We start from the raw sequence: 14,184 nt of genomic DNA, 5'->3' as shown, positions 1-14,184 counted from the left end.
TGACAAGCTCACGTACAGTGGCGCCAATAGTGTGTCGTGTGTGCAAGGAGACGTCGGCACGGTGCTGGGCGGGCGACGCTATGAGAAACAGCGCCAACGCGCTGCTCTCCAGCGAGCTGCTGCCCGCCTCGCTGCTGCACACGCTGCGCAATAACGCAAACAGGCTGCATATACAGGTACTATATAAAGCATTGTAGCGATCGGTTCTGGATTGTACCTACTGTAAAGCGGCGATTACACTATACTGCTCCTATTACACTAGGCAAGGCTGGATATGACAAAGACAAATAGGGTAATGCCAGAAGGAAGAAATAGGGTGTCTTACATTCCTATATCTACTGTCCTACATGATGTAGTGCATTGTAATTAGTAGGGTGTAATCGCTGCTTTATCAATATAAATCATTGCTCTGGTTTGCCTAACATCTGTCACCGTATTTTAGATAAATGTGTGCTTTCTAGTCGATCGATGTATAAAGTGGCTACTTAATTTTTTTTTAATATTGTTTTATTTTTGTTGTGTATAGTTTTTCGATTTTGGACTTTGAATTCCCAAGTACTTTTTAAAATGGTTATGGCATAGCTTTTATGCATTTAAAATGTTTTTAAAATTTTTGAATAGCTTTGCTTTAAAATTGTATTATGGTTTTGTATTTGTTTTGTATTTAACTTGCTTAAAAATAATTCTTAATAAATCGAATTTAAAAGAAAATTTTCTCTTGTCATCAGTGTGAAGAGAATGAGGCTGGCGAGAGTCAATTCGGCGAGCACAAAAAAGACGCTCAATCTTCAGGTGCTATGAGTGCTAGTGAACCTGACCTGACACAGCAAGTTAGTAAAGTAATTTTAAAATATAAAACATTTTAATAATTTACTATAATGTAAATTTAAAATGCTTGTGTAGTTGTGGTGCAACATTGTTAAAAATATATGAATAATTTTTTATTGTACAATTATTGGTTGTTATGTTTATTTATTATTCTAAATATTTTATATACAGGGAGCAGCAAGGCTTTTGGAGTCACTGGGGGTCGGACGAGGAGCGGGAGTGGGGCGTGGAGCCGGCAGCCAGCGAGCGGCTCGATCCAATCATTCAACAGGATTATTTCCCAGGTAGGTACAATAAATATATTATATTATGTTACAAATTACTATAGTTTAGAAAAGCTATGCCATGTTTTCGTATGTGTATTTGGTGGTCCAAGATAGGGTTACTTTTACTTATAGTATGCATAAGTGATAGTTATTTGTGATAAAATGAATTTGTCGTTAAATTTTTGTTCTGATATACATATTTAATATTTTTATATACAATAAAAATTATATTACATTAGCGGACCCGGACGTGGCGTCGCCTGCTTGAACTATACGAATATTTATGAAATTATTTTCATTTATCAATAGAATTAGTAAGAAAATATAAGCCTAAATAATCAATAAAAAAGTAAAAAAAAAAAAATTAAGTTAAACGGTTTTATATTGCAGATAAATGTACTAAAAGCTAAAAAATAATTTCATGGATACAGTCAACTGAAATTAAATCGTGGGGCACGACACTTGCTACTTACCACTAGGTGGGTGAAGTCTCATGCCATGTCTTTCGATTGTAGATATTGGACGTGCCCCACGATTTTGCTACTTACCACTAGATGGGTGAAGTTTCATGCCATGTCTTTCGATTGTAGATATTGGATTGGTTAATTTACTCAGTTTTAGTTATTATGTAGTATTAGTTATCCTAGATATACTTAAATAACATTAAATAACAAGTAGCGGGCAATGTCGCGCAGGACCAAACTTTATACCAAAGCAAGAAAAGAAGAAGAGAACCAAAGTGTAGTTTAAATTAATTAAAAACAGCAAATAATTACATAAAAATTAACAATAGTTCGAAAATATATGAAAATTTATAAAACCGTCAACGTCATCTGCCCGTTCGCGTCGGTCATACTATGCCGAATTTCGAATCAGTGACATGTGACGTGAATTTTATACAGTAAACTATAATTTTAATCTAAATAAAATGCTAAAAGTGACTACTATATTTATTTTCATATGGATGAATATCAAAATATAAAAAATACATTAACAAAAAGCCAATAAATTTAACGTAAATTAATTAAAATGGTTACTTTTGATCAACCTTCAGAGATAAACATATACCATCGCGGACTCTTTTAAACATTATTTAAGGAACAATATTTTTGTTAAACATTGTTTTTATGTATCTTATAAGGTTGAGTCAGCGCACGCCATGTATGCGTTAGGCAAGTTCATTTTGGGTGACGTTTTCTTAAAACAACAAATAAACTTTACAAACCGTTGCTTAGCAACGTTCGCGTAGCGATGGTTATTATTAACATGGCAGAATAAATTGCATGTCAAATTAGAAAGTATTTTAATATATTAGTATATATGTGTAATGTAATTTTATATAGTCTATAGCACTTCTGAAGAATAGTGGATCTGGAGATCTTAGCGTTTAAATAATCAATCTCTTCCGCTTTATTAAATTAGTATAGGCAGGTTAATTAATGTTTAATTTGTATTTAGTTTGGTGCGTTTAGCGCTCTCCAGTAACTTCCCTGGGGGATTGTTGTCAGCTGCGCAAAGCTACCCTTCACTGGCGCCGAATGCTCAAAACGCACTAACACTGTCTTTATCTTCCACTACTAGTGAAAGTGAACAGGTAATAAATAACATTTCATTATAAAAAAAGACATTCACGCTGTATATAGCGGGGTAAGCAGAGGGAACGTAGTAATAAGTCCGTCCCGTAGATCCGTTTTGTACTTGTGCCTACTCATCGCCCATTTTTGGAAACGTTACATGACGAAATTAAACGTTGCGCTTTGTTTGTCAGAGCAGGAGAATTAAATCATTCCTCCCAAGTTGAGATTGAATCCATAACTATTGTGCTTATTTACAGTCCGACAATGTTCCATTGTGCCTGCGACAGTTGTGGGTTCAATTCTAACACGGGAAATGATTTCTTTCGTTTCGTCGTTCAAGTAAGAAGCCAAGACGCGACCTTGAGTTCTACTACTCTAACGCAATGTCTCGTAAATTGGGTGGTGCGGAATGGGGTGCCTTAATATAAGATTTCTTGTGTTTGTGTGTAAATTTACTACAATTTGGAGGTAGTAACGACTATAAATTTTGATTAGGTATCATTAGAAGATTTCCTTGAATCATGCCGGGCTCCAGCACTTCTTACAGAACTAGAAGATGATGATGAGGGTGACGATGCTTTAGATAGTGATAAGGAGAATGAACCTTATCAAGAGGTGGTGAGTAATTATACTTTTAATGGATTATACATAAATAGATAATTTTGGAGTCATATACCGTAGTGGCATTTTTTCTTGGAAAATGAAGTTAATGTCTTTGAATTATATAATAATTAGAAATTGTTTCTTCACTCTTACATACATGAATAGGGAGAAAGTTGACTTTTGTCAACCCTACCCATTTGCCACCGTTGTCTATAAAACTTAGATACAACTGAATATTAAAGTGTAAGGAGCCTAGTGTTAAGACATTCCGCTCCACTATACTTTTCGACGAATTCTGGAGGCGTGCGTGTTGAGTGGTTGAACCCAATGCCGCGTTTTGCCTCGATACCAGAGCGCAGAAATGGAAATATTAAACTGTCCTTAAAATATGCATAAGTTTTATAAAACTAGAATTGAACCCGCGGCTCTTGGTAATCCAAATCCAAAAAAAAATTATATACGTTTAAATTTTTTTAGTGAATAACACTTTAAAAATGTTCCGTGGTCAACAGGTGTCGCGTAACCTTCTCTCTTTGATGGAGGAAGAAGCGTTAGAGGCGGTACGCAGTGCCGGCTGCGGTGGCACGCGATCTCGAAAGCCTTGGGAAGACGATTTCGTGCTTAAACGACAGTTCTCAGCTCTAATACCAGCCTTCGACCCTCGACCGGGACGGACCAATCTTAATCAAACTGTTGGTTAGTATACATTTACTATAATACATGATCTCACAGTGTTCATTGAGAAACATTGACTGTAAACGTGACGGTTGTGGGTTCGATTACCACTTGGGGGAATACAATATTTAATGTCTTTATTTGCTCGCTTTAGCAATAATGCAAAGCACGGCGTTGAGTTCCGCCACTCAACACGCAATGCCACAAGAATTCGATGGAGTTAAATGGGAAATTGTCTTAACGGGACGCAAAGTGCCTTAACATTAGTTTCCCAGATTTGCTCTGTCTACCCCGCTTTGAGCGGAATACAGCTTGAAGCTATATACACAAGATAATGTTTCATTTTGTGAATAGATCTTGATATACCACTTAATGAAGATTCCGACGTGGATGACAATGCGGAGGCAACGACCAGTGGATCTGTTCCAGAAGCAAATGGAAATACTCCTCCACCAACAACTAAATTACCGTCTCTGCGTTTAGTGTTGAGTGCAGGAGGTGTATCTTTTCCTTTGGAACGGCCATCTTGGACTATCTATAGGGCAGTGTTGGCGCTTAATGCTCGATTACCCACACACGATACTCATAGGGATATGACTTATACGTAAGTGCATTTAAATTTAAAACGCGAATATTGTTTTTAGGTCAAAGATAAATTAATAGTGTAATAAATTAGTTAAAATATCAAAAAAATATTTTGTACATTATAAATTAGGTGTATGGTATATTAAAATATTAAATAAAATAAATCTCTTACAGTTTAACTTACAAAGAAATTGAAGGCGCGGATATCTTTGCATTATCTAGTGACAGTGAAGACGACGAACCCGGTGACCCTGGTTAGTAAACTGTTCTCTTCATTTGGATCGCCGCAATTTGCGTTGACATGCGCACAAAGTGTGACTGTAAACGCAACTGGTTGTGGGTTCGATCCCCACTCGAAGAAAGGAAATATTTAAATAATGTTATATTTTCATTTCTGCCACTCAACACGCAATGTCTTCAGAATTCGGCGGAAAGTGGGAAATGGAGTGTCTTAATGCTAGGTCCCCTCTACCTACCCTACTGTGTGCGGGATACAGCGTGAAGCTGTTTCGTAAGCTGTCATATATTACTGAAAAATATTTTTTTTGTTACTTCTTCTGACATCATAATCTTTAGTAATAGTCCTAGTTTGCATGTTTACTTTTTTTTTATTTTCCACATTTTTGTCATTTTTGGCTTTTCTTTTTTTTAATTTTGTAATATTTTTCAAGCATTTTTTTTATTGTGTTTAAAAGAGGACGGCGGTGTATGGGGCGCGGACGGCGCGGCGGGCGCGATGTTAAGCTGCTGCGTGCGCGCGCTACGGAGGCTGCGCGCGGCCGCCCCCGGCCTGCCCGCCGGCGCCTTCCTCTCCACCAAGCTCACTAACAAACTGCATCATCAACTACAGGACCCTCTTACCTTAGCCGCAGCGGCTACACCACACTGGTTGGTACACAGTGTCTATTTCAATAATAATAATAATAAAAACTTTATTCAGTTTTACAAACAACTTAGCTTAAGTAAACATAAGTTTTAGATACAAACTTAGGCTAAACAAATATAAAGAAATGTTTAAAGATTTCCTCTGTATCCGGACTAGTTGCCTGTATTCTGGTATACAGCGCCCATCCCCACAAGAAAATTTTATAATTAGCCTGTTGAAAAATTATAATTACAATTAGGGTCTAAGTGTGACGTGACCTCTCTTTGTGTATTATGAGATTGTGCCTGAGTGAGTGTGAGAGGATGTGTAATTTGATTTTTATTTATTTGTTTTGTGCATGTGTATGTTGTGTGTTTAAATTATAGCATGAAAGATTTAAGTCTTTACAACGCAGGTTTTCTGTTTCTTCGTAAGAGAGCTCATGTAAAAAATTGAACACCTTTCGTTTGCATGACTCTTTTGTTAAATGATAAACATTTAACATTTTATTTATTTTGTTATAAATGTAAGGACAATGTAAGGGAAAAAATGCTTAACAAATGAAGTTCTTAAATTGCTAGGTAAGTCACACACCATGTAACTTCGACGCTTAGTTATAACATTGGGATCAAAAGTTAACTTAGAATGTTGCTTGAGGATAACATATAGCAGATATAACTGTCTAACGCTTAATACTTCACAATACTGATAAAGTTTATAGGTAGGATATAAGCGTGGTCTAAAAGTAGCGACTTTGAGAATAGTACGTTGCGAAATCTCAAGAATATTTATAGTGGATTTCACGGCTCCACCCCAGGTTGTTATACAATAAGTGAGAAGAGACTGGCACAAGGCATAGTATATCTGTTTCATTGTTGGAAAATCAATTACATGTCGGAGATTTTTAAAAATGTAGATTAATTTTCTCATAAGATCGGATAAGCTTCTTATGTGTTCACTGAAACGAAGGTTTTCGTCTAAGATTATACCTAAATATTTAATGTTAGTTTTCCGTTCCAGAGAAGAGCACGTGCAGCCTTAAATCACATGTGTGAGCAATGATACTACGTACATTATTAAAATTGTCAGTTTTACGTATACTAAAAAACATTATATCTTTTCACTACTTACCATACACATATTAGTAAGATAATTATTATACTTAAATACTTGTTTATAAAGCTGTAATAAAATTAAATATTGCATGAAATTTCTTATTCACAACTATTTTTTAATGAAATATTATTATCTCAGGTGTCAGCAACTGAACGATTGGTGTCCATTCCTTTTCCCGCTAGAAACAAGGCAGATGTTCTTTGCGTGCACAGCTTTTGGAACATCACGCACTATTGTGTGGTTGCAAGCCCAACGTGATCGCGCACTTGATAGACAGAGGTAAAGATAATAACAAAATATACATTATAGGGAAGAGAAATAAATATCTCGTTGGTATAGGCATTTATTTGCTTCCATTTGTGCGTTATTGTTTTTGTAGCTTCACACTGTATTCCATATATAACAGAGTGGGTAGAGGGAACCTAGTGTTAAGACACTTCATCGTCCACTGTCCGCTCATGTTGTCTGAGACATTGTGTATTGATTTGTGGAACTCGAGACCGAATTTTATCTTCTTACCGGAACGAGACAATTGAAATTGAAACTATTCTCACTGAGTGCAAACCCATAATCACCGAGTTTACAGTCAGAGTAATGGTTTGTCATTGCTAGTATTTGTAATTAAAAGAAAAACAAATATGATAAAATCTTAAGAATGAATACAAATAGTTTGTAAGTGTAGAAATAACATAAATATGGATATATAAATAACAAGAATATATTATATACTAATTGTATTCTGTTATGTAGTTCTTGTCCTTATCTTCATATTATGCATGTTTGTGCATATTTTGAATTTACTTTTGACCATTATTATTTGTTTATTAGAACCGGTAATACAGTCTCCCCAAGGAGGGCCGAGTTGGAAGCAACGGAATTCCGTATGGGACGATTAAGGCATGAACGAGTGCGAGTACCTCGAAATCCAAATTTGTTACGATCTGCTATGCAGGTAAATGTTTGTTATTTATTATAATTTTTCCGAAATATAACTACGAATATGTAATTTACATTTAAAATAAAATTTTGCATCGCAGATTTTATTTTATTACATTTGGAAAAAGAATTAAAATATAATTATTTTTGTAATTCGGAATAGAACCTACAACCATCACGTGCATATGCACACACTGGTTATATAGGTCAGGAAAGTGCTCTACTTATTTTTATTTTTAATGTTAATCTATTATATATTTTTTAATGTAAGTCTTGAAATCTATAATATAATCTAAAATAACAACACACTACAACGTTATTTTTTTTACAAAGTATATCTAATATTTTTTTCAATACTGTAGAGCTAATTATGGTTTAAAAAAAGATGGATAGAAGAATAAAATAACAAATGTACTATTTGTCTGTGTAGGTGATGCAAGTGCACGCGAACCGCAAGTCAGTATTGGAGGTGGAGTTCGCGGGCGAGGAGGGCACCGGGCTCGGGCCCACGCTCGAGTTCTACGCGCTCGTGGCGGCCGAGCTGCAGCGTGCCGACCTCGCTATGTGGCTGAGCGACGCCGGCCCCGCCAGCCCCGTCTCCGCCGACCACGATCTTGCGCCGCTGCCGCTTACACTGCCCGAAGGTACCACGAATACTCTGTATACCTGCTATAGCAACGTGAGCAGATTGATTTTGTGTTAGGCCCATTCTCCACGCATCGCTGAATTTACGGGACGTTGTGTGTTGAGTGGCGAAACTCAACGCCTCGCTTTGTCCAGAGAATGTCTAACAGTATGCTAACAGTATGTATTTAATAAATTATGACGTCAAATTAACCAAACTTCTCGTAATTTGAATATTGCTAATGATCACCGTTATACATGTGTCTTCAATTTTTTCTAACATTACTAAAATATTCCACACTGAAAATGAAAACAATGTTTTAGAAAATGTAAAAAATATTGAAAACTTTCCAAATTGATTCTGGTCTCGCGCATTCAATTTTTTATACCTTTTTTAAATATATAAATTGTCTATTTGTATTATACAGAAAAACCTCAGGGCTACTACGTGATGCGTGCTGGGGGTCTGTTCCCCGCACCACTACCACAAGACTCTACTATCTGTGATAAAGTTTGCAAATATTTCTGGTTCCTAGGAGTATTTTTAGCTAAGGTAAAAGTGATTATTTAAATTAAATATTTACTAATTATTTTATCATTTATTAATATTTTATCTTTTTACCCAGGCTAGGTCGCCGTAGTCAAATATAGATAACAAACGATTCTGTATGAAACATGGCATGGCATTAAATAGTAATTATTTAAAGAAATAATCTAATCAAAATTAAATATAACTGAGTTGAAACAATTATATGTGATAATATATGACACATTCTGATAAGTGCCTGACGTGATTGACCACAGGCGCAGTGGATTTATTCAGTGGCGTAGTGAGGGGACGCAAGGGGGGTCATCATGCCCCGGACTCCGCTCATAAAGGGGCGCCAAATAGTCCGCAAAACTATTTAAACATACATATGAAATTATATTGTGTTCGTCTGGGGGGCGCTGTGACAATATTTTGCCCCGGGCGCGAGTTAAGCTCGCTACGCTGGGTTTATTCAATACTCGAATAGTTTCTGAGATTACCGCATTTAATCAAACAAATTATAATATAACTATAGGTTTATTTTGTTTTGTTTTATGTGTAGGTTCTTCAAGACGGCCGACTAGTTGACCTACCTCTGTCGGACCCATTCTTGCGTATAATGTGTGGAGATGAATTGGTTAATCAAGACTTAGAAGAAATTGATCCTATAAGGCACAGGTATGTTTTTTTCCATGATATTCATAAGGGCAGATTACATAAAAGAGTTTAAGTCGTTTTTCACTTGTTGTATAAAAATGGCTTTATTCCACGTTAAAGTTAAAAGCAAAGACATTTATATTGCCAATTTCAGTTGCGTTAGATTTTTAATATTATCACAATTTTTACATTTTTTTCAGATTTTTGTCCAATGTACTAGAAGTTGCAGAAAAATACGAAGCTATACAGCGTGATATGTCCCTATCAGAGGAGGAGCGTGATCAGGCGACAGCACGACTCACCGTAGATGGCGCTACATTCGAAGAACTAGCACTTACTATGACTCACGTGGCTTCTAATGCCCCTGCCGAGGTCGCTGTGTATCCATTGTGCGACGGTGGAGAACATATTGAGGTTTTTTTATCTTTTTTTAATAGCATCACGCTGTATTTAATTGTAAATTTTGAGAACTTTGGATTTTAATGACCGTTTTACCTACCCATATTTTTGTACCCATCACCCCCTAATCTGAAAATAATTTAATAAACATTCATATACTTTAAGCGGACGAAGCCACCCGAGTCCGCTAGTGAAAATATATAATTCCCCCGAGAGGGAATCGAACCCACGACCTCCGTAGTTTACATCCAGACTGTTACAGGTGAGCGCGTCTAGCGCGCGCGCGTATGCGGAGAGCAGCGCGCGCTGGATGGTGATGGCGGGCGTGGCGCGGCAGACGCTGGCGTTCCGGCGCGGGTTCGCGGCCGTGTTCCCGCCGCGCCGTCTGCGCGCCTTCTCGCCCGCCGAGTTGCGATTGCTGCTGTGCGGCGAACGGGGGCCCGCCTGGACGCGCGACCACCTGCTGCAGTACACCGAGCCCAAGCTGGGCTACACGCGTGACAGGTGAGCCCGTCGAGCACGCCTGGAGGACATACATAAGGCCACATTGTGTATATATTTGTATTTTATTGTATACTGTATGTATAAATATTTTTATAAAATATATAATTATTAATTACTATAATTATAAATTAATATTGTGGTCGTCGTGGCGCAGCGACGCAACGTCTATATACTGAAGAATTGAGAGATTGAATCATTTTCATTTCTTCTCGTTATGGCAACAAGACAGCGCGGCGTAGATTTCTCTCACTTGACATGCAATGTGACGTAAATTGGACGGTGCTTGGGGTATGGCCTTATGGAGTGTCTTAACTTTAGGTTCCCTCTGACTACTTTACTATGTGCAACATACAGCTAATAAACAAACAAATAAACAACTTTTGTTAAATAGTCCCGGGTTCCTCCGCCTGGTGGAAGTGCTGGTAGAGATGTCGTGGCGCGAGCGCAAAGCGTTCCTGCAGTTCGCGACTGGCTGCAGCAGCTTGCCGCCCGGCGGACTCGCCAACTTACACCCGCGACTCACAGTTGTTAGAAAGGTGTGTATTGTAACATATTTAGCATACTCATAAGTTCATATATCATACTAGCGGACGCGCGCAGCTTCGCTAGCTTATTTAGGGGTGAATTCTAGAAAACCATGAAACATGTGTTCAATTAAATACTTTTAAGAGTCTGAATTTCAAATTTTATAAAAATTGGTGCCGATTAAAAAAAATCGATACAATCTTTCAACCCCTTATTTGCACCCTTAAAACCGAAAACTATGAAAAACGCATTCAATTAAATACTTTTAAAAATCTAAATTTCAAATTTTATAAAAATCGGTGCCGATTTAAAATCCCTTCTTACGCCCAATGTTAATAACCAATCCTAATCCAAAAATTGCTACCATAGATTGAAATAGACAGAGATGGAGGTAGGCATACAGGTTAGTGATTGGATAGACATGTCGGACAGTACGAGATAGACGTTAACTGGAGATAGGAGATACATTATTAATATTGGGCGTTAGTGAATGTCCAGATTACGAAAGTAAACATCTGTCCAAATTTCACGTTTCTACGCACAGCGGTTACGGCTGTGCGTGCGTCTTACCTCAGTCAGTGAGGACAAGTCCTTTTATATATATCATATTATATTGACCTATTTTTTGCCGTCTGATTTATTTTGAATTGAAAAAAAATATTTAAAAAAAAAAGTAAATAATTTATGATATCGTAAAATGGCGTGAATAGAAACATTTTTATTTTTGATTATTAGTAGGTATTTAGTTTTATTCGATTTACTCGCGATACTCCATAAATAAATAATGACATATTTTATATTTACAGGTGGATGCAGGGGACGGTTCTTATCCCTCAGTGAACACTTGCGTACACTACCTAAAACTTCCAGAATATTCATGTAAAGAAGTGCTTCGGGAACGATTGTTGGCTGCTACCAACGAGCGAGGATTTCATCTTAATTGATATAAGGACTATGTAACAGACTTTAATTCTTGCATTAATTATTTTAAAAATACAGTTATACCTCTGTATTACGCACTATTTTTGTATTTATTATCAACTATTAAAACAACAAGTGTGCTACAATCCATTTATAATGCTTGCATAGGAACTGTCTGAATCAATGTCGTACTAAGTAGGCCCCCGACTGGCTTAAGTGTATTATATATTTTATAAATAATAGTTATAATTAGTGTTTCAAAAAACGAAATAAAACATATACAGCATTAAAAAAATACATCTAAAATACTTTATAATAGAAATATTGCTTTTTATAACATTAGCCAAGCAGTTATTTGCAATACATAAAAAATTGCACATAATGCTATAAACTGATCGTATTAGAATTTTTTTGAAAGTAAGATTTTTAGAGAATGAATTCTATAACTGAAATGAGAAGGGATGGAATAATCAATAAAATACAAGATATCTTGTCTTGTATGCTTAATTTATTGTCTTTTCTTTTGTCCAATCTGACCAATAATTATCATAGCATATATTTTTATCCGTTGTTTACATTAAATTACGTTTACGAAGACTTTTCTTATCGGTAAGTAAGTAATATAAATAGTGAACCAAAAATTTAAAAAAATATATAATTTTTACTTATCTTTTACTCATTTTAAAGCTAACCCTAATGAGGCTTTATAGACTTTCGGTTACGATCTCATTAATGGATCTAAATAAGACACATAAGAAAATTTATTCAATCATCGTGAAGGTATTTTTAAATACGATAAATAATAACATTTATATTTATGTAATAAGTTTATAATGATTTCATCGATTCATCTTCTTTTCGAAGCTGCGTTAATAATATTTTCGTAAAGACAATTGTTATAAAACATGTCTTTTGACGCAATATATTATATTTGATCTGAGAAATTTTATTCAGAATTTTTTTTTTTTTACATATATTAGTGGTGTATAACAAAACGTATTTGGTGTTTGTTATTTCCCCGTATCGTAAGTTAAATAATCATAAATTCAGATTCTATAATGTAAAGGGTTAGTGTGTAGTAAGCTTTGTGATTATATATAAAATTTACTATAAAAATTGTGGCTTCGTTTAATTTTAGATTTAAACAATATACTCGTCAATAATTACTACATAATATATTATAAGAAATTACATCTTTCTGTTCGGACATCATCATAATTATAATTATTAAATAGCACTTTTAAAATTCGAGGTGGTCGTCGCTCAGTGGCGCTGCATCGGATTGTAAACGCGACCGTTATTCATTATCAAAATTCAAACCTTTATTCCAATACCAACGAATACCGTAGGGTGTGGCTATTTTCACATGAATATGCTTCAGTAACATCAGTAGTAACACCTAACAATAGTAACATGTTTGCTTTCTTTAAAATAATGAAGGTACGGAAGGTAAAAGCATTATTAAATAACATTAAATATAGAGGTTATCATGATGCAGAGGCACAGCGTCTGCCTGTAAACGCGACGGTTGTGGCTTCGATTCTTCTTCAGGGAAGGAATTATTATAATTTCATCGCTCTGATCAAACAAGCCAAGCGCTGCGTTTTGAGCTCCGACTTGACATGCAATATTTTGAAAGATCAGCGGAAGTGGGGAACTATCCTATAACTAAAAACATATTACACTGTGATGTTGCAGGCATATCCATGTGTTAGAATATGTACCCCACGTACTATATATATGTAATTTATGACTGAACCATTGGTGTATTTTCTTCTTAAGGTGTGTAACACTTGTGTATCGCGTGTAATAATTAGTTGTATGTTCCTTATTTAAATAATTTCCTCAACTAAAAGTTGGTATTGTGATTTATAATATAAATATATATATGGATGAAATATATTTAGTTTCAATTAAATACTACTTGAGCCCTAGTATAGTTAATGAATATTGTAGTTTGTAATTCACTATTTTGTTGAAGATTGTATGAATTAAATAAGGAAAATAAAATGATGGTGTTTTATTTGTTTCTAATTTTCAAAACCTCCTTTGCAAGTTAAAGTCCAAAGCCTGGCTACGACTAATGTAACGGAAGTATAGGCTTCTTGGAAAGAAATTACAGAATAGATATATGTATAGATACATTGTACATTTTGTTTAATTAAATTGGTAGGTAATATATAAAGTCACGCTTTATTTTTGACAGAGTAGCCATATTAATCAGGGCCATCAGTAGCCATATTAATAAATCGTAAAAATGCCGCTCAGGAAGCTTGAAAAATTTAAATTATAGGCTGCTTTATTTTTACAACCAAAATATTTTTTAAGAAAAAAAAAAATCAGGATCCCGATGATGAAACTACCCTTCAAGTCTTTACCTTTTCTAATAAAAAGAGAATTATCGAAATCCGTTGGGGGGGATATTGAGTTATTCGTACATTTGTCGCGTACATGCTTAACGCAAATGTAAGACTGATTTTCTCATGGATATCCTTGTCAGAAATGGACAAAATTAAAGTGGGACTACATTGGAAGCATTAGCTTTCAAATAAAAAGAAAATCAAAATCGATTCG

General features: G+C 35.5%; 1 protein-coding gene across 4 annotated transcripts in view; it reads left to right on the top strand.

Annotated features, from left to right (window-relative positions):
- The window catches only part of Ufd4 (ubiquitin fusion-degradation 4-like), a 37,705-nt gene extending 24,085 nt beyond the window's left edge, over positions 1-13,620 (top strand). For 2 of the 4 annotated variants that reach the window (XM_085202618.1, XM_085202617.1), the window contains 18 exons: positions 48-176; positions 729-830; positions 1,000-1,112; positions 2,553-2,688; positions 3,167-3,289; positions 3,787-3,970; positions 4,304-4,553; positions 4,709-4,788; positions 5,230-5,422; positions 6,654-6,794; positions 7,344-7,467; positions 7,882-8,095; positions 8,504-8,628; positions 9,167-9,282; positions 9,462-9,675; positions 9,923-10,164; positions 10,556-10,700; positions 11,496-13,620. In XM_085202618.1, the coding sequence (XP_085058744.1) occupies positions 48-176; positions 729-830; positions 1,000-1,112; positions 2,553-2,688; positions 3,167-3,289; positions 3,787-3,970; positions 4,304-4,553; positions 4,709-4,788; positions 5,230-5,422; positions 6,654-6,794; positions 7,344-7,467; positions 7,882-8,095; positions 8,504-8,628; positions 9,167-9,282; positions 9,462-9,675; positions 9,923-10,164; positions 10,556-10,700; positions 11,496-11,633 (2,769 nt within the window). In that variant the 3' untranslated portion in view covers positions 11,634-13,620. The remainder of the gene's footprint in view (positions 1-47; positions 177-728; positions 831-999; positions 1,113-2,552; positions 2,689-3,166; positions 3,290-3,786; positions 3,971-4,303; positions 4,554-4,708; positions 4,789-5,229; positions 5,423-6,653; positions 6,795-7,343; positions 7,468-7,881; positions 8,096-8,503; positions 8,629-9,166; positions 9,283-9,461; positions 9,676-9,922; positions 10,165-10,555; positions 10,701-11,495) is intronic. The other 2 variants (XM_085202619.1, XM_085202620.1) reach the window with 2 other exon arrangements.
- The last annotated feature ends 564 nt before the right edge of the window (positions 13,621-14,184 follow it).

Source organism: Heliconius melpomene, chromosome 19 (genome assembly GCF_056956725.1).
Source record: "Heliconius melpomene rosina isolate 202511_hmr_F chromosome 19, ASM5695672v1, whole genome shotgun sequence".
Classification (NCBI taxonomy): domain Eukaryota; kingdom Metazoa; phylum Arthropoda; class Insecta; order Lepidoptera; family Nymphalidae; genus Heliconius; species Heliconius melpomene.
Note: the sequence above shows the minus strand (reverse complement) of the source record. Positions and strands in the feature narration are given on the sequence as shown.